This window comes from Pteropus alecto, unplaced genomic scaffold (genome assembly GCF_000325575.1).
Source record: "Pteropus alecto unplaced genomic scaffold, ASM32557v1 scaffold42, whole genome shotgun sequence".
Taxonomy (NCBI): domain Eukaryota; kingdom Metazoa; phylum Chordata; class Mammalia; order Chiroptera; family Pteropodidae; genus Pteropus; species Pteropus alecto.
The window spans coordinates 1,369,053-1,389,897 of NW_006434825.1; the positions used below are offsets into that span (position 1 = coordinate 1,369,053).

The window sequence follows — 20,845 nt, forward strand, 5'->3', positions numbered from 1 at the left end:
CTTTACCTCCGTTCTTGTTTCTTTTCTGTCTGCTTTTGTTCGAGAATTTCTTGTTTATTTTAAATGAATGTTTTCCTTGCATCTGTCACTTTGAGCATTCTCAACGTTGCTATTTTAAAGTCCTTGTCAGATCGTTTCATGATATTCATTTTATTTCTCACAATCATTTTAATTTGTGTAACACGTTGGTTTTGTTGGCTCGATTTCTAAGCATTAGATATCTTCCTGTTTTGGAATTTTGGTGTAGAGGCTCATTTCAAGAGGGAAGTTTTTGTTTTGTTTTTCTTTGCTTTTTCTCCCTTCCTTTCTCTAATAGTTTGTGTTTGCCTCCACCTGGCCCAGAGCTCCTCGTAAAGCCTTAGCTTTGGACAGCACATAGGTTTGTTATTGTTCTGCCTTCATGGAGGGGCCTCATGCCATCCCCTAGTGTCAGGCTGTGGGCCTGGGTCCAGTCTTCTATCTTGTGTGGGAAATTTGGTCTCTGCTGCCCTTGAGTCTCCTGCCCACCACTTCAGCTCCCAAACCCACTTGCTGCTTTATGTCGATGTTCTGCCTCTCACACACGCCGACGATTAAATTTTTTGTGAGCCCAGTATTTATGCATGTTTGCAGCAGAGGGGTTGTGTCAGAGCATAATTTTATGGAGCTTTCCTAATGGCAAGTATTCCTTTGTATTCTGAAGGAAGGAATGTGAGAAAGTTTGAAGGGAGCAGAAGAAAGGAAGCTAGCATGACGGAGGGGTTTCCTGTGTCCCAGAAACGCAGCATGCATCATTTCCTTTTCTTCACAACAGTCCTTTGAGGCAGGAGTGGTGTCTCCCATTCCACATGTGGCGTGTGGAGACACAGAGTGGGCAGTGAGCCACCTAGCCTTGTAGCCCATGAGAGGGGATGTGACATGCAGATAAATACTGGGCTCACAAAAAATTTAATCGTCGGTGTGTGTGAGAGGCAGAACATCGACATAAAGCAGCAAATGGGTTTGGGAGCTGAAGTGGTGGGGAGGACGTAGACTCAAGGGCAGCAGAGACCAAATTTCCCACACAAGCTAGGAGACAGGACCCCTCTGAATGATGGTCTGTTTCACCCTGACTTCAGGGCTCAGCAGTGCGGTCAGTCCCCTGCAACTGGAATGCGCCCTCTCTGGGCATGGGTCTGTGCTTTGGACTTAGAGGGAGGGTGTGGGCTTGGGTGCAGGCAAGTCATGGCTAGGAAGACTCACCAGTTAATTCCTCTCTTTTGAAATGACTTGGCATCCTTCAACTAACATTTATGAAGTGCCTAGGATGAGCCGGGCTCTTGCTAATCCCATATCAGTTCTTAAATTAAAATAGCTTAGAACAACCCTAAGAAGCAGGTACTATAGTCCCCATCTAACAATTAAGGAGACTAATGCTCAAGAACTCATGTGATTTCCTAGCTCTTTCCAATTAGCAAAGGCAGGGCTGGGAGTTTTATACTGCCTGGCTGTAAAGCCTTCGACTTCCATGCTCCTGGCATGTTCTGTTTTCCATGGCGTCTTCCTTGCCAGCTTGCCGCTTGCCGTCTTTCAGGGGAGTACGATGCCCTTGAAAGGGAGAGGCCTTGAAAGCAGCTCCATGTCAGGTTAGTATGATAGGCTCTGAGGGGCGACTTTCCTCTGCGTCTCCTAAAACACAGGACCTGTTTTAGCCACTTATAATGAGAAATGTGATGTAATACAGCCACAGATGATGTGAGTTCAGACCCTAGGGAGTCTCTAAGGAGTCTCTTGTCAGGTGATAGTGCATCTTCCAAGTCACCATTGGAAACTCTAGCCAAGCATCCTGATTGAGAAAAAGGCCTTGAATTCACAGAAACACCCCTCCCCCATTATTCGTTATCACGTCGTTGTGTTGTTTTCCTATCTATAATTATTTTAGGTATTAGTTTACTCGTTTACTTTCCATCTCCTCCACCCCAAGTAAACTCTGTGAGGGCAGACACCTTATTGCTCTAATTTTTTTTTTTTAATTTTTATCATCTAGTGTGATAGCTAGCTAGCCCATAGGAAGTGATAAATCGATTTTGAATGAATCAGTCAATCAAATGGAAGGCAGCTGGCTTCAGTCCTGACTCTACTATGTAAAACCTTTTTGATTTTCAGCAAGTTATTCACTTTTCCTTATCTGCAAAATGGACTCACAATGACGGTTTTGCAGGGCTATTGAGAAGGTTAGAGACAACATATTGAGCTGCTCAAAACAGGTAACCTTCACATCCTCCTTCTTGATAACATTGTTTATTAGCACTTTGATTCAGTTGCAGGGCAGGAGGATTCTATTAAACTTTTCCCAGCCCTGGAAAGCACTGATGTACCAGAGCCCTGAGCTTCTGACTTCTCCCCAGGCAAGAGCCAGTGTCCACTGAGAGCAGCTTCTGTGCTGTGCTAACCTCTGCCAGCAGGACCACAGCACGCATGTGCCTGAGCTGCTGCAGAGACCGTGGCCAGCTCCAATTAGGAAGCCCTTCCGAGGAGGTTTTGAGGTTAACCCTGAAGAAACAGCTTCCTTTACACAAGCCTTTTAATTAAATGCTCCCGTTTACTTTCCGGAGTTCATCGAATCGTTTTCCCCACTTTGTGGTGTTTGACAAAGCCCAGTTGCTTTGAGTAATGGAAAAGTACAACATGAGGAGGCTTCATGGGAGCTGTCAGATGACACAGGCCACTGTGCCTCTGTGCCCCTTTGCTGCTGAGTGCTCACCTGCGTGGAGACCCGGCATGCGGGAAGAGGGGTCCAGTGAAGCATTCCTTGGTCCTTGCCTTTGGCTTGGTTCTGGAGATTCCAAGACCCTCATGCTAATTAAGCATCTGAATCCACCCAGAGGCCAAGGAATAATCCCGTGAACTTCTTGGTGCTCGGTATTATGCTGGTCTGGGCTGCATTGTGTAACAGTGACCTTGACCTCAAAATACTTTATAGTATTGTTGGAGAGACAGGATTCACACAGAAAATATTACAGGAATACTTTTGTGATGAGCCAGGTCATAATGATTACAAAGCATGTGAGAGACACAGATTTCTTATTTGTTTGTTTACTATGTTGTGGGTCCTTTAAATATGTTATGTCGTTGGATCCTCTGTACCTGCTTCCTGAGGATCGGCAACCAGGATGTGCCCACTCCGTCTACCCAGAAGTTTTCCAAGGCGGGCAGGATTGGCCTCAGGGGCCGGCTTCTTGTTGGGATGCAGCATTTCAGTCTCCATAGCGAATTCTTTCCCTTCCCTGCCAAAAACACAATGAAAGCTTCCAACAATGCTTAGCACATAGTAAGCCTTTTGCTCTGTTTCTTTGTACCCTTTGTCCCACACCACTGTAACTTAGTGAGGTCCTCTCAGAGAGGTTGCCTCATCCTGCACAGGGCAGTCACACCCCTACCCACAGCAGAAATACTGAATTCAGCAAGATTTCCAGACCTTCATCAGCATTCAAGCATAGGGCATGAAGAAGACTGCTTATATGTGGCGCCCTGGGGTGGGAGGGTGGGCGCCTGCTGATGGACAAATCTCTGCATTGTCTGGATCCTGGTTCTCAAAGCCTGGTCTCCGGAGCAGTGGCCGCAGCGTGGGGTGTGCCCGGCAGACTGGTTTTTCACAGTTCTCTGGGTGGTGCTGGTGCACGCTCAAAAGTGCACCAGGGTCTCAAACCTGCTCGCATGTCAGAGTCGCCTGGGAAGTTGTGGTTTTAAAAAATATATTGTTAACTTAATTTTAAAATGTATTCTTTAAAATACACTTCATTTTTTAAACTGTTTTAGATTTACAGAGAAAATAAATGGGAAGACAACGCAGAGAGTTTCCATGTACTCGGACTTAGCCGCTCCTATTACTGATGCCCTACATTAGTATGGTACAGTTGTTACAATTGAAACAATACTGACATAGCATTATTAACTAAAGTACATACATTACTTAGGTTTCCTTAGTTTTTATCTAATGTCTGTTCCAGGATCCCATCCAGGAGCTCCTGTTGCTCTTAGTCTTCACGTCTCCGTTGGTCCCTCTGGGCTGTGACAGTTCCTCAGACTTTCCTGTTTTTTTTTTTTTTTTTGGTGACCGTCACAGTTTTGAAGTGTACTGATTAGGGATTTTGTTGAATATCCATCAGTTTGGATTTGTTTGATGATCTCACTACGTGGGTTTTTGAGAGGAAGATCACAGAGGCGAAGTGCCATTCTCACATCGTGATCGAGGGTGCATGCCATCACCGCCACTTACACTGTGGATGCTGACCTTGATCTCCTGGCTGAGGAGACTTTGGCTTCTCCATCTGCCCCAGCCAGGGCTCTCTATTGTCAAGTTGCTCTCCCCCACACCCCCAGCTTTCCACATTGTACTATGCGCAGGCCACACTCAGAGAGTGGGTAGTTATGCTGCCCTTCCTTGAAGGCAGAGTGTCCACATAAACTATTTAGAATTCTCGTGTGTGGGAGAATTGTCTCTTTTCTCCTGTTTCTTCATTTATTCAATCTTTTATTTATTTCATGAATCTTTATTCTTTCAGTTATAATGTAATACTGTAGTTTGGTGCTCAGATCGTTCCATCTTTGGCCATCAGTTGGCACCTGTGTCCTTTTGACATAGCCCCATCATCGTGAAGGTTGTTTTTAATTTTTTTTTACAACGTCCTTTTAGCCACTATATGCTTATGTTTCCTATGCCAGTCCTAGAATCAACCATTTCTCTAGGGAGCCCTGATTTCTTTTATTGAGAATGGTATCAGAAACCAAGATCTGATTCCTAGGTATGTGCTGGCTGCTATTGGGATGCCATTGATTCTGGACCCCGTCAGCTGACAGAGCAAGGAAACGCCCATGTATATACTAACTTATGTATATACACTTATCTACAACTATTTCCGTATGGAAACGTCTGTATTTGTATTAAGCTAAATGTGAGTTCATATTGATGTCTTCAACTCTAATCCATTATCACATGGGTCATTCTAGCCTCCTCCCCTTGCTTATCTGTAAACTGTCACTTCAATGATGAGAAACCTTATTCCTACCATCTGCCATCTACTTAGTTGTTCAATTTCAGCATGCATGTATCATAGTATCAGAATTCTTTTTTATTATTTTATATTAGTTTTGGGTATACAGCACAAAGGTTAGACATTTATATAATTTATGAAGTGATTCCCCCGATTCCTCTAGCATCCATCTGGCACTACATACAGCCGTCACAATAATATTGACTGCATTCCCTATGCTGTACTCTAAATTCCTGTGACTGTTTTATAACTACTAACTTGTGCTTCATCCCTTTGCTTTTTTCACCCCACCCCCGTGGTCTCAAAATTCTTAGCTCATACCTGTCTCCATGGGAGTCAGCTTTATCAGCTGGAGTTCGGTGCTCTGTACAGGTTATTTTGCCTGTAGCTTTACAGACTCCACTCATTCCTGAAGTTCCGTAGGTCAGGACCTTCCCCCTCCCCTCTTCAGTGAGGGGATGTTTCTTACATTTGTAATAATACAGGTAGATTCTTTTATCCCATGCTGCATTCCATCCTTGCATCCCCCCAATCTCTTATTATTATTTTTTAAATTGCATACTTTAAGATACATTGTCTGTGCTATGAAGTTCTTTGGGATTCAACAAATGTTTGTTTTACATGCACCATTATAGTATCATACAGAATAGTTTTACTGCCCTAAAAAAATCCCTAGCACTTAACCTATTCCACCCTCCTCTTATTCCACCTGAACCCCTGGCAACCACTGACCTTTTTACTGTTTCTATATTTTTGCCTTTTCTGGAATGTTATATAATTGGAATCATGCAATCTGTAGCCTTTTCAGACTAGCTTCTTTCACTTAGCAATATGCATTTAAGATTTGTTCATGTATTTTCATGGCTTGATAACTCATTTCTTTTTATCGCTGAATAATATTTCATTGTATGAATGGACGAGTTTGTTTATCTATTCACCTAGTAAAGGACATATTGGTTGCTTCCAGGTTTTGGTGAATGTGAATGAAACTGCAGTGCTTTTGTTTTGTTTTATGGCCATAGTTTTCTAGGCATGGGTTCCCTTTTGCTGATGGCATCTAAGCAGAAGGAGAGGGGAATCAAGTATCGCATGGGGCCCTCTCTACCCTCTTCTGAATTTGGAGATAGAGCAGCTAAGGCCCGGGACCTTCACCACAGAGGGTGCACGGGGTCCCAGCACATCTGACCCTCCCCGTGAAAACCGGCATGCTCTCTGATCTCACTCTTGTGTGATTGTTCCTGTCTTGGTTTCTCACTTGGTGTATCTGATTTTGGAAGGCTCTGCTCTGACCAACGGGGGCTTAAACATGCACAGCCCGGTGAAGAGGAAGCTGGACGCAGAGAAGGATTACGTCTTTGACAAGAGGCTCAGGTACAGCGTCCGCCAGAATGAAAGCAACTGTCGGTTTCGGGACATCGTCGTGCGGAAGGAAGAGGGATTCACACACATCCTGCTGTCCAGTCAGACCTCGGACAACAACGCGCTGACCCCGGAGGTGAGGGGGACAGGACTGGAGGGGAGGGTCAGGGTGGGCCGGGTCTTTCACTCATCAGATTGGGGCACTGGCTTTATCTTTGTTCCATCAGGGAGCTGATGAAAATAGCCACCACCCTCCCCACACATTTAACCATAGGACACAATTTTTTAATCACTTTACATACATTATCTATTTGATCTTTATGACCAGATAGTGATATTATCCCATTTTACAGATGAAGACCCTGGTAAACAGAGAGATTCAACCAACTGGTCAAGGTCATAGAACTAGTCAGGGGGTGGCCCCAGAATTCAGTCAAATCTTGGGCTTTTCCAGCGAGGCTGCATCATAATTAACATGTTCAATTTCTCTGCTTTAGGTGGAATTATATTTACTCAGCTCACTTACATTTTTTATCGAAATATAATTCACATACTATAAATGTCACCCTTTTAAAATGTACAGTTCCGTGATTTTTAGTATATTCACCAAGTTGTGCAATGATCACCACTAATTCCAGAACGTTTCCATCAGACTAAAAGGAAACCCTGTCCCCACTAGCAGTCACACTGTCCTCCCTCCCCCAGGCCCTGGCAGTCACTAACCTCCTTTCTCTCTCTGTACTCGCCTGTTCTGGACATTTCATACAAATGGAATCCTACTATATGTGGTCTTCTGTAACTGGCTTCTTTGACTCAGCTTAATGTTTTCAAGGTTTATCCATGTTATGACATGTGTCAGTGCCTCATTCCTTTTCGCTGTATGGATATGTTACGTTTTGTCAATTAGTTCTTCAGTTGACGGAGATTTGGGTTGGTTCTGTTTTGGCTATTACAAATAATATTGCTACAAACATTTGTATACAAGTTTTTGTGACAACATATGTTTTCAGTTTTCTTGGGTGTATTCCTAATTGTGAAATTGCTGGGTCATAAAGTAACTCTATATTTAACTTTTTGAGGAACTGCCAAACTATTTTCCACAGGGGCTGCACCCGTTTACACTTGCACCAGCAGTTTATGAGGGTTCTAATTTCTTCACATCCTCGCCAACACTTGTTATTTTATCTTTTTTTATTATAGCCATTTTAGTGGGTGTGAGGTGGTATCTCATTGTGACTTGGATTTGCATTTTCCTGATTGCTAATGATATTGGGCATCTTTTCATGTCCTTATTGGCCATTTATTAATCTTCTTTGGAGAAATGTCTATTCCAGTCCTTTGCCTATTTCTAAAATTGGGGTTTTTTGTTGTTGAGTGTTTAGTGTTCTTTATATATTCTAGATACTATACCCTTATGAGATATATGGTTGGAAAGCTTCCATTCTTTGGGTTGTCTCCTTTCTAGATAATGTTCTTTGATGTACAATTTAAAAAATTTGAATGAAGTCCAGTTTATCTTTTCTCTACATTATTTTTTAAATGCTAATCATACCGATGTCTTAGGTGAATAAAACAGAGAAACAATGAACGCTTAATGCAGTTAGGTAGCTAACATCATTTAACATACGGGGTTCTTGGGGGCAATTAAGAGTTTATTTTTTAAAGAGATTCTTGATGCTGCAAATGTGGGAAACACTCATCCAAGCAGTCCTCTCCAACTCGACTGACCTGGGACAAGGCGACAGCGTGGTAAATCACACGACAGTGCCAGCTAGCAGCGACTCTTCCTGCTTTGTATTTGCTATTTGTCGCATTTCACCCCACCGGTACAATTCTGATGCAGGATTATTATGATCCACCTCTTTGCAGATGAGAAAACAAGTTTAGAAAACTCAACAGGCCAAAGGTCGCACAGCTTAGCTGAATGTAAGCTTCAGGACTGTCGCCGTCTTTGCCCACCATTTTGTTTCTTGAACTCAGCCCAGTGCCTGGCGCATTGAAGACGGTTAACTCCAAACCCCACTTTTCCTGCCCCTGCAATTACCTGTACTCCGATGTCCATAGTAGAAATGAAGACACAGGGGTGTGTTGGGGGGACACAGTCAAGGAGTGGCTGCCTACCCAGACTGGGATTGGTAGGATGGCCTGGCATTGCCCCATGTATGCAGTACACCTGGGGAGACCCAGGAAGTTGGATGGCATGGGAGGTGCTGTGTCCTTGAACTTGTAATCACATGTCTTATCACTGCGATTTACATAAACGATGGCTCTCTTATGGGACTGTGGGTGTGATAGGAATGCTGCCAACCTGTAAAGGAAGAGATGTGTCTCAAGCCTGCCCAGTTTGTGGGGCTGGTGGTTGCTTGTTGCCCTTCCCCTAAGCATGGTGTTCTGGGGTCTCTCCCTCCTCCACCTTCAGGAACCACCTCGGGGGTCTCTGCTATGTAGACCTCTGTGTAGGATTCAGAGAAGTCCAGAACCTGTGGTTTACTCCGTGTTATTTTATGCTCATCATGAAACATCCACATGAGACCAAAGCTTGGATTTTTTTTTTTTCTACATCACTACGTTTTAAAAGCATGATTTAAAAAGATACACCATTTCCTTCAATTAATCGAATAAATGTGAAGTCTTCCAGTTTATTCTGTCTCTGGAGCAGCCTTGTATATTAACTGTCACCTACTTATCCTGGAAAGTGTGTTGCATCCAATGGATTTAAGGTGCATATGTTCTTACCTTCTGAGATGTGGGCTTGGTTAATTAGAGGTTCATTTCTAATTGGTGTCTGTTGGTAACAGAACAGGAGAAGAGAGGAAAAAAATATTGATCTGGTGTTTTCAGCTGTTTCAGCAACCAAAGTGGATTGACTATATGGATAAGCTAGCTAACTGGGTAAAGCAGGTCTGAAAGAAAGATCCTATGGAAATGGAGAGGTGGAGTTATTGGAGGAACACAGATATTGGAGGAACACAGATTTTAAATCCAGCAGACCTGGATTTAAACCTTACCTCTACCAACTCACCACTTCTGTTACCTTAGGAAGTTACTTTGCCTCCCTGAGCTTCCTTGTTTATAGAAATCATACAGGATCTTGCTTGTGGAATTAGAAGTGATGTGTGCAAAGAGGCTCACAGGGTATCTGACACATAGGAGGTGTTTAATAAATGTCCCATCATTGTTAAGATGAAACAGAAGCAAATTAATGGCCAAGCAATGACAGTCTTGCTTGATCACGGAGGAACTGGGAAGGGACCATCTTCACAGTTATAATTGAATTTCTTTTTCTAGTTGTATAGGTGGCATTGGCCTCATGGGCAGAAATTCATACATTACTGGGTTTGTTAACTGGATTCTGAGGCTATCAGGTATGTTATAACATATCTCCTGTCTGGAATAGAGCAAAGGACCAGGAGAATAATGAAAATACCCCTTAAGGAAAGAGCCAGCAAAATAGATTGCCCAAAGACTTGGTGATTTAAAGCTCATCCAGTTCCCCATTAGGACAAGACCCCAAGCCCTCGCTCAACTCCTGGTTTTCTCCAGAGCTCTTGGCCTCAGCAGACAGCTCCATCACCCATAGGAGCACACCACACGTGCAGGAGTCACACCTCACACCCTGTCGATCAGTCTCTCCATGTCCACACCATCCCCAAGGCCTGTTAACTTTACTTCTTGAATAGCTCTCTCATATGTTTCCTTCCTCGATTTCCATCATAACCCTTATAGTTCAAACTGCTGGGCTATTTTTTCTGAACTATTGTAATAATCTGCTAACAAGTCTTTCCCCTTTCACGTTTCCTGCCCTGTAATTCATTCTCTACAAGGCAGGCAGAGCGATCTGCTGGAAATGCAAATCTGATCAAGTCACCCCTTCTACATAAACACATGCACACATGCACGCACGTGCACACACACACTCACACACACTTCAAATGTGCCAGTGGCTCCCTATCACTCTGGTTAAGAATCGAAACTCTTAACGTGGCCCACGAGGCCGGTGAGTTCCGATCCTGCCCGCCTCTCCAGCCCTGTCTCTTCTTCTTTTCCCCGGCACTCCAGTCACCCTCACTTCCTTTCATGCTCAGAAATGTGAAACTAGGTGTTACAAGGGTCATTCAGACGAGTGGAATACTGTTTTAGCTCTTAAGGGATTATATTAGTTATCTGTTACTGCATGACAAATTGCCCTAAACTTAGCATCTTAAAACAACAAACATTTATTATCGCACACTTTCCATTCATGGCTTAGCGGGATGCTTCTGGCTCAGGGACTGTCATAAGCCTGCAGTCAAAGGAGTTGGCTGGGTCTGCAGCCTCAGCTGAGCCTCAGAGGAGGATCCAATTCTAAACACACTCAGTGGCTGCTGGCAGGTCTCACATGGACTATATAGAGTAGCCTCTCCGTAGAGCTACTCATGGTATGGCAGCTTACTTCCCCTAGAATGAGAGCACCAAGAAGGGGAGATAGCAAGAGAGGATGGCCAAGACAAGCTACTGTCTTTTTGTACCCTAATTTCCTCTTGAAAGGGACATCCTATCACTTTGCTGTATTCTCATGGTTAGACGTGAGTCTCTAGTTCCAGTCTACACTCAGGGGAGGGGATTTCACGGGACAGGAATACCAGAGGAGGAGATTATTGGGGGCCATCTTAGAGACCGCCTATCACAGGGATTTAAATCAGGTAGGAGGCAGGATAAGGTAAGGATGCACTCATTCTACCAGGGAATTTGTCGGAAGTGTCAGAGCAGGGATGTAAAACAGCTGGGGCGTCAGAAGAAGGAAGAGCTTGTGTTCAGTCGGGGGATTTTGGGAAGACCTTCGCGATGGTGGTCGCAGGTGAGATGGACCCTGGGTGACTAAGTTCAGCAAGTAAAGATACAGGGGAGAGAAAGCCTGGTCTCCTTCTTTACACCTGTTTTTAATGGATTTGGTTATCTGCTTCCAACCCGTGGCAGATCAGAAGCTAGAAGTAGCAGAGGAATGTCAGCTTTCTCTAGCTGACACAGCAGGAGCAAGTAGCAGCTAGCAAGTACATAACAAGGAATAAATCTCACAAACGGATACAGGACTTCGAAATGCAGAGCAGTCTGGGAGCATTTGTTACAGAGGCACAGCCCCAGAGCCTCTGAGGGGACTGGGTTGTTATAGGCTAGCAAGTGACCACTGAGAGGTAGTTACATGTGTGCGATGTATTCTGTTTAAGAAGGCAAAGGGGTGTAATAATTTTAGAACATTTTACTTTAAATAAACCAGCTACATTATAAAATTTTGGGTCCTTTGAGAAAGTGAAACCTGCGCTGTCAGTCCAAATTGGATTATCAACACAAGAAAGGCAAAGGAACGCTATACTAACTAGATGTAATTTCTTTTTAATTAAAAAAAAAAAATTGTAGTTTGTACTTTTCTTGCATCAGTAAGACACAAATTTGCTTTCCCTTAAATTCACGAAGGAGGTGGCTTTTTTGTTTAATTTTGTTTTTACTAATTGACAAGTAACTGTGACCTCAGAGAGGCCACTCTATGAGTCATGTGTAGAATCATGTCTTTACAGCAGGCTTTTCTTTTATTTGCCTCAGAGAAATAGAGTTCGTATATAGGTGAGAGTGTGTCTATTTCTGGAGGCAGATGGATTAAAGGACCACAAGATAGTGGCCTGTTACCTTTTTTGATTCAAAATGAAAACCTGTGGTTTATACCCTGTTAGAGTAGAAAGTGCTTCTCCCGTTCTCACAGAGCACAGGCTGGGAGATTCTTGATTTAGATGGATGATTTTTCTGCTTAAATTCATCCATTTATCTAAGTCATCCTGCAGAATGGAATAGTAGAAATTGAAGAGATATTGGGGTGAGATTTGCATCATGGTTCTGCTTGTTACTGGTGACCTTGGGCAGCTTACTACTTCTTTGAGTGTTCCTTGATTCACCTGCAAAATTGGGATATCATTCCCGTATCTTTCAAGATTTTCATTTGGAATAAAGTATTATGTGGAAATTATCTGGTGCAATCTCTGGTACCTCTAAGTGCTTAATAAGTGGGGGCGGGGGGTGGTTTTTTAAAAGTACATTAAAAAATACTCATAATATTTCTACACTATATCCTATGATTATGCCTATTGAATAATTAATAATGATCCTTTAAAAGCCTATTCACTTAATGTCTCCCCCAGTGGACTCTCAGCTGCACCCAGGCTAGTGCATGCCTTGTTTTCTCTTACCAGATACTTCCTGTGCTGATTTCTGTTTTTTGCCTAACTTCTGTTGGATTGGGTCATTGAGCTTTCTTTATTTCGTGCTCCCCCCTTCATTATAATTCACGATGTACTTTTAAGAAGTTATCCTTAAGTTATGTACACATAGCGAAACCTAAATGTAATTATTACCTCATCACCACTCTCAGACATATAACCTAGGCATGCTTTTCTCTAGTCATCTGTCCTCTCATCTGACACAATATTATTGCCTAGGACCATAATTCCACCTTGTGCAACCTCCCACTCTCGATTAGCCATCGGTATGATTGGTATGATGATTTTTATAGTCAGTTCTTATATTGATTTATCAATACATTCACTAGTTTCCTTGCTGGCTGTCATTCCTTAGATGCCAATTTTTCTTTCTGAATATTGTTTTTTTCTCCTTGAAGTGAATCCTTTTTTAGTTTTTTTTTTCAGTGAAGGTCTAAGAATAGTAAACATTCTTTTACTAAAAATGCCTAATTTTTACCCTTGCTTTTGAATGATAGTTTAGCTGGATAGAGAATTTGTGTTTGACGGTTGTTTTCTTTGGCACCTTGAACCTTTTATGGGTCTGATGCCAAAGCCCACTTCCCGTGTGCTACCTACAAGCTGTGCGAGGGTCTTAGTTGAATTAAGGATGAGTAAGAGTATAATCAACTGGACTTCTAGAGATGGCTCACGTGCCTTACTTGGGGTGTGCACAGGAATTTTTCCCACACCTTGAAAAGGGCTAAACAAGCAAATTCTGGAAAAAGATTTGCAGAAGTTTACCAGGGATTAAAGGACTCCCAGCCAAGCTCCCAAGTTTGCAGCCAGTGACCTCAGTGCCATCTTCTTAACCGTCTGTGCCTGCTTTGGGGAGGGTGTAGGTGAGCTCTGGTTTTGGTGTTCCTTTCCAAGGTCTGGATGTGGCTTGTGTTCAGGGAAGGCTCCCTGCACAGGCAGAGCAGGTATACTTCCCTCTACGTTCATGGTCGACATTCAGGGGCGAGGCCTTGGCAGGCTTGAATCAGGAATAAGTGTTTCTTCCAGAAAACACTTAACATCCCTGCAAATCCTGCTCCGCTTGCAGATCATGAAGGAGGTCCGGAGAGCGCTGTGCAACGCGGCCACAGACGACAGCAAACTGCTGCTCCTCAGTGCGGTGGGCAGCGTGTTCTGCAGCGGCCTGGATTACTCCTACCTAATTGGCCGGTTGTCCAGTGACCGGCGAAAGGAGAGCACCCGCATTGCAGAAGCCATCAGGTGAGCTCGGCTTGTGTTTGGACTTGGGGACCTGCCTACGTTTGCCAAATTGAGCACATAAAAATACATGCAGCTCAGTTAAGTTCTTCAAACAACAAAGTTTTTGTTTGTTTGTTTGTTTGTTGTGTTTTTTAGCAGAAGTATATTCCATGTAATATTTGGGGTATACTTACACTGAAAAGTGATTTGTTGTTTATCTAAAATTAGGATTTTAATTGAGTGTCCTGTATTTTCCTGCCTCAATAAGGGATGTCTTCGCTCTCTAGGTTAGATCTCACTTTGTTCTTTTGATGAAAAAGAGATTTTATTTCCTTATATTAAGCCCAGTGTCCGGTAATGCCCATGTGTTAGCTGCATTACTCCCAGCCTCTGGCTTGTGGTGAAATCTTTGATTTTCTGAGCATCCCTGCATTTTGGAGCTGACATACTCATCATCAGGAAGGAGAATGGAGGGGTCCCCTGGGCCGCTGTGCATTTGCAGACGCAACAGGGTTTGAACGTGTTTTCCCTTCTCATTTTTTGGGGGCAAAAATTGGGATCCCGGGTGTGACATTTGATCCCAACAATCAGTATCTCTTTGGAGACACTGAAGGGTAGTTTTTTCCCCATTCGTATCGATTTATCAAAAGCAAGCGAGTGTGGTTTCCAGCAAGGGCTGTCCCTTGTCCTCCCCCCTGGGAAGGGCATATGCACTCGCTTCTGCACCTTGCTCCGTGCTCAGACAAGAGTCTCGGATCAGTGATGCCAATCCGAGTGTTGCCGATCAAGTGTCTCTTGAGAAGAAACACTTATTTCACGGGCTGTCCCAGAGCCCAGGGCCACAGGGCAGGGCTTTCCTGGAGCCTCCAGTCTCACTGTGCTGTGACGTCGTCACACAGAGGCTCATTCCCACGTGGCTGTGGGAAGCTTCCAGGGGGTGCAGAGATGATACAACGACGCCGTCACATGTGGGGTTGAGTCTCAATTCAGGGTGAAGCATCCATTGGAGTCTCTGCTCCAAAACACTTGTGTGCTTCCTGTGGCAGAACTCTTGCACAAGAGGTGTGAAAAGCCTCAGCACTGCTGTGAGAAAAGGCAACATGCTTTCGTGCTGCCCTCAGGCTCCCTGGGTGCAGACAGCTCTGGCCACGTGCATGGTGGTTTGCTCTCTGCGCAGACTCAGCTGTGTCTTTTGGCAGCTGCTTTGTCACGTGGAGTCCCCAGTAAGCTTTCCTCCTCACTTATGGGACCATCGGAGATGGGGCGCCCATCTCTGCAGCCTGAGGAATACCTTGGCCGTAACCTGCCGCTGGTTTACAAATTTCTGTGGAGGCTTTAGCTGGATTTCCAGAAATCCCAAACTTGAGGGGATGCTGAACGTATTAGGTCACTTTGGGAGAAAAGCGGTCACTGGAATTCAGACATTTGCCGTCTCATCAGGAAGGCGAGTTCTCTTTAGGCAACGCGGAGGGAGAGATGGCCGAGGGAGTTCTTCCTGATGCTTCAGAGGGAGCAGAAGTTCCTAATGCATGAGCTGCCGGGACAAGGGGAGAGGGAACGGGGATGTCCCCTAGACCACTGGTTTTCAGCCCCGACAGCACAAAGACTCCCCAGTGAGCTTTTCAAAACCCAGCAGCTTGGCAGCACCCCCTGGAGATCCTGATTAATAAATGTGGGGTGCGGCCAGCACACCTTCGGTTTTAAAGTTTCCTCAGTGGTTCTAATGTGCAGCCAGGACTGAGAAGCCCTGCGCCATCCTAACCAAGAGGTTTCTCTACCATCAAAAGCACTAAAAGTTACAGAAATAAAAAGAGCCTCACTTTTTTATGCAAGAGAAGAAAGATGGTTATAAGCGAAGAGGGTGAAAGAGAAGGTGATAGAAGGAGTGACGGAGGGCGAGGAACGTCAAAAAAGGATGGACAGGGTGCAGACAATATGGCCTTGTAGAGAAGAGCACCCATGGGTGCACTTTCTGAAATGACCGTGGCTTGCTCATCACCACCAGACACCTATAGGGAGGCCCCAGCTCCACCAACTGTGGAGCGCACCCTCCAGAGTCTGCAGCTGCACTCCAGAGTTTGGGACACGAAGTGGCAGAGAAGCATTTCCCAGAAAATGTTCTGCAGATTTCCGGAGAAGCACTGTGAGTAGGGCACTTTCGATCAATGGATTTGGGTCACATTGCAAGTTCTGTCCTGGCTCGTGCAGATTTTCCAGGCATGTTGACATAGTTACAGTCTGAGGAGTCTCCTGCGACAGACTTTTGTTCAAAATCGAGCATGGTTGAAACATATTTTGGCCATAGAACCTGATAACCTACTGATATCCCTTGCAGTTCTTTTGGGATACGCATGCTCTCGGCTGGGCTGACCTCCAGGATCCGGGCATGCCACACATCCGCAGCACCCACAACAGTGCACTCACCCGACTCTCCCCGGTTCCTAAAGAAAACATGTGCACAAAAGACCTGGCACGCCGTGTTCGCTCTGCAGATGTTCATTGAATGAACTAGCAGATGTGGGAAGAGCTTGGATGATTCATTCAACAGAAGCCTCTCTCCAGGGCTCAAACAAAGCTGTCTGCCCTATCCTGGAAGAGAGGCAGCCCTCACCTGACCTCTCAGGTGATGTGATGGCCTGCTGGCAGGTTGCTAGGACCAAGGGTAATCAGATAATCCACGTGAAATACTCAGCCTGTTCTTTGCACATAATAAGTAGACTAGGTATAAAAAATTATTTTCATATTACTACTGTTACCCCCAGCCAGAAGTTCTAGCTAGGCCTGGGTCTGACTCTGGGGTGGGCTCGTAGAGCACCCCTCTGGGGGCTCTAGGATGACTGTCACCATCACTGTGTGTATCTGGTGCTCATCATACTCCAGCTGACTTGGCTCTGAACTTTGGCAGTGGGAGGCTGTACCCCGTGGCTTTGATTAAAATGAATGAATAGCTGGGTCACAAAAGAGATACCAGTTGCTCCAGGTGAAATCCAAACATCCCTGTTTGCAGAATTTTGCTCCTGAGTCTCCTTTAGGCCAGGAGAGTGGCTCACAGACCACTGAGAGTGGAATGGAAGCTGTGTCTGCCCTCCCCAGCAGATGCGCCGCCTGTAATAGCAGCAGCCATTTGGGGCTCCCCACATGCCAGGCCCTGTGCTGGGGTCCTATGTAATTCTCATACGGCCTATGGGGACCCACCATTGGCTTTCCCATTTTCTAAGGAGGAAAATGAGGCTGTAGGGGTGGGATAACTTGTCTAAGATCTCACCCCTAGTTAGGGGCAGAGTTGAGATGACTCCGTCTTTCAAACCCCAAAGTTCCTGCTCCTTCTGCCACATTAGAACAGCTTAGCAGCTCGGGCAGGTAGAAGCCATAGAGCTCAGGTTGAGCAGAGGAAGCTGCAAGGTCCAGGGTGAGTGAGATGGACTTGGCTGCTGGGGAAGACGGCAAGCCATTTCCCCAGCACAGCCCTGCTGTTGAGTTAGGATCAGATATCTGAGCAGCAGCATTTGTAATGCAATATCCTGTTTGCTATCTGCCTTCTCCATCCACTGGGCCCTTGCGATACAAATCTTCTGCTTGAGGTGAGAGAAAAAGGATGGGGAGATGGTTTGCACGTTACATTTTTATATCAAGGAAATGAAATGCTTGGACTGACAGGAGGGGGTAGTGTGGATGGAGGGTCTGGGCTGTGTACACCTGGTCTCCTTAGTCCTCCTTGGGGGTCCTTGTTGCCACTGCACAGAGCTCAGGTTGGAAACCACAGAGTGAAAGTTTCTGGGGGAATGGAAGGGGAAGCTTCTGGAAGGTCGTGAGGGCTGAAGTGAATTCCTGAAGGAGTGTCGTGTGGATGATGGAGCAGAGAGAATGGGAGTCTCAGAGAGGCCCACACGAGGTCACAGCAGGAAGGCATCTTGATGGGGACAGACCCTCTTTTTTGAAAATGTTCAACAGAGGCCAGATGGTGCATCCACAGGATGCTGCACCAAGTGGAAGATTTGGTTTGATGACTCTTGAAGTCCTTCTCAAGCTGAGATCCAAAATCCTAGAATTGTATGAGGGTCTTTAGGGATGGAATGTCTGTCAAAAGTCACCCAAAGCCTGTGGTTCCAAAGACCCTGCAAAGAAGCCCCATATTTTCTGCAGACTCCAAATGCATTTGGTAAAACGCACTCATTATAACCAATGACTGAAGCCACGAGGTTAAGAAGTTAAGCCAGGAAATGGGCCGCTGGAAAACCAAGAATCAGAGAGCCATGGAGCCAGCACTCGCTCGCTGTAGCATTGTCCTTTTTTGGGTCAGCTTCAATGGGGGCCAGCAGTGGCTGGGATAACTGTCATCTACTCACATGGGAGTCAGGAAATGTGCCGCCTCAAGCTGCTGTAACAAATAAACCCCAAATATATATATACCTAATGGTTCAATTGTGATAGAAATTTACTTCTCGAATTTGTGAACCTAAAACAGATGCTACAGATTAGCCTGTGGCAGTCCTACAAGTGGCAACCCAGGAGCCGGATTCTGTCCATCTTGTGGCTCAACAAACGTTTTCCGAGACTGCCACACTTTCAGGATGAAAGCACTCAGTGTACTGCATGGCGGGAGGTTTCCATGCACGGGGCGTGAAAGTGTATGTGTGGTTTCCACTCACATTCCATTGGCCGGCTCTTGGTTACTAGGCCACGGCCAACTTCAGGGGAAGCTGGGAAATGCGTTCTAGCAGTGGACGCAGGTAGAAGAGGGAAAGATATCAGTGGACTCGGGTAGAAGAGGGAAGGACATCAGGTCTGGTGAAGAGCTCGTGCGTCACTGCTACACATCTGCAGTCTTTGCTCTTGTCTTGGGGGAATCCTTTACTATTCAATAGCTATTTACTGAGTGTTAATTCCAGCGTGTATGGAGACAACATGTATGCAAAGGTCTCATTCTGCAGTGCACAAGGCAGACCTGTGGGTTTTCTTAAGAAGCTGAAGGGGAGGAGAACTCAAAAACAAGTAAGTAAGCAGATAATTAGGATAATTGCAAATTGTGATAATGGTGTTTTCCAAGAACTCTCAGAAGGCCCGTGCAGCTCATGCACAGTGAGCAGGAGTGTAAGAGACACGAGATAAGCCTGGAGACGTAAGCAGAGGCAGCCCAAGGTCATGTTTGGGAGTCTGGATTTTATGCTTGTGAGTTCTTGGTAGTTTCCAATCTGCCACCTGAGAATAAGGAAGGATGCAGGCTTCACTGGACATCTTAGATCTTTCCTCCATGTCCAGATGAATATTAAAATTTTATAGCTCTGACATAGCAACTAGGGGTAGAAGGCAAAAAGAATTCTAAGGCACAGGAAGTAGAGGTTCTTGTAGGAGGGTCCGCTTAATAGATAAAGATACAGGCTATAACCTTGCTCAGTACAGCAGGTCAGGGAGGTAAAATATTGCCTAATCCTGTAGCCATGATTTCAGATGCCTCCAGGGCAACACAGCATCTTTCCTCAATTTTGGTCAAAGCCAGCCTGAAAGAATCTGGCATTCTTTACGTAATTCAGAATCATCCGTTCCTGCTATTGAAAGAAATCTTAAATGTCATCAATCTTCATTCATATCCACCATCTGTAGCTTCAATTCCCTCTACAACATCACGCAAAGTGATCATCCAGCCAAAATTGGAATGCCTCCAACAATGATGAATTCACCACTCCACCCTCAGCCAGTGCCGTTGGAACATTCCTTCTTTCCTTTAGTTTAGTTATACCTCTTTGTAACACCTCTTTTTGGTTCTAGTTCTGGTTTTGGTTCTGAACCTTAACATTCAGGTTGTCTTCATTAGGATATTTACAGTTTGTCAATATCTAAGGTATGGAAGGACAGACAGGGTAACCCTTGCAGGGCTGGCTCAGTGGGCATGACCTGAGGCCATCTGGGCAGACTCCAACATGTCACCCCATCAAGTCCTCTCTGAAAATCTGGCACCAACCCCTGAGTGTCCCAGGCCTGTGACTGCAGCTCAGTGGCTCAGCATCTGGGAGAATGGGACCCTTGCCTGGCACCCACCCCATCTGACAGCCTGCTTCACAGTACCTGGGGAAGCTTATTCAGCCTGGGGAGAATCAAGGGTGTCCAGTGGTCTCGGCAAGCCTGGTCACCTGTTAAAGAGGGTCTTCTCTTTCCACCCAGGGACTTTGTGAAGGCCTTTATCCAGTTTAAGAAGCCCATCGTGGTGGCGATCAACGGCCCTGCCCTGGGCCTGGGCGCCTCGATCCTGCCCCTCTGCGACATCGTGTGGGCCAGCGAGAAGGCCTGGTTTCAGACCCCTTATGCCACCATCCGCCTCACACCCGCCGGCTGCTCCTCCTACACCTTCCCCCAGATCCTGGGCGTCGCGCTGGTAAGCCTCCCCGTAAGCAGGCAGAGCAGTGTTCAGGCAAGGCCATGGAGTCCCCTGTAGGCTGTAGTCACGTTCTGCACCAGCAGCCAGAAGCAAGTCTGTGCAGGAGTGAGTCATACTAACAGCTGACGCTTAGAGAACACTCAGTAGGGCCAGTGCTTGACAGCCGTTAACTCAGTCTGTCCTCACACGACCCTGTAAGGTAGAATAGTTGTTATCCCCACTAGACAGATAGGAATATTGAGAATCAGAGAGGTTGAGTGAATTGTCCAGGGTCACACAGTGGTAATGACAGTTGTGGCTTAGGAACACAGAGTCTGCGCTCTTAACTAGAATACTACAAAGCAGACCCTGCCCCTGAGGAGTGAGACTGAGATGAAAACCCCCAGGATGCGAGAGGGGTTCAGCAAGTGCGGTTGGTCTAGTAGGTCTGCGAGGTGGCATTTTGATGTCGCTTTGATGTGGTGCCGTCTTCACCAAGGTCTCCTCAGGATTGTTGGTTAGCAGCTCCCTTGGATTGCTGGGAGCATTCAGCCTGCAGACACTAGGGGTCCTGGGAGTCCCAAGAAAACTGCCAAAGAATCATGACTCCAGACAACAGGGCCAAACCCCACAGTGGGGCGGTTAGAAGAGGCTCCCACCAG

At 45.5% G+C, this 20,845-nt stretch overlaps 1 protein-coding gene across 1 annotated transcript in view; it reads left to right on the top strand.

Moving 5' to 3' along the window:
* Positions 1-20,845, top strand: part of CDYL2 (chromodomain Y like 2) — a 50,289-nt gene that overhangs the window by 20,763 nt on the left and 8,681 nt on the right. Inside the window, exons 3-5 of the mRNA XM_025045248.1 lie at positions 6,290-6,507; positions 13,680-13,852; positions 19,991-20,201. Of these exons, the coding sequence (XP_024901016.1) occupies positions 6,290-6,507; positions 13,680-13,852; positions 19,991-20,201 (602 nt within the window). The remainder of the gene's footprint in view (positions 1-6,289; positions 6,508-13,679; positions 13,853-19,990; positions 20,202-20,845) is intronic.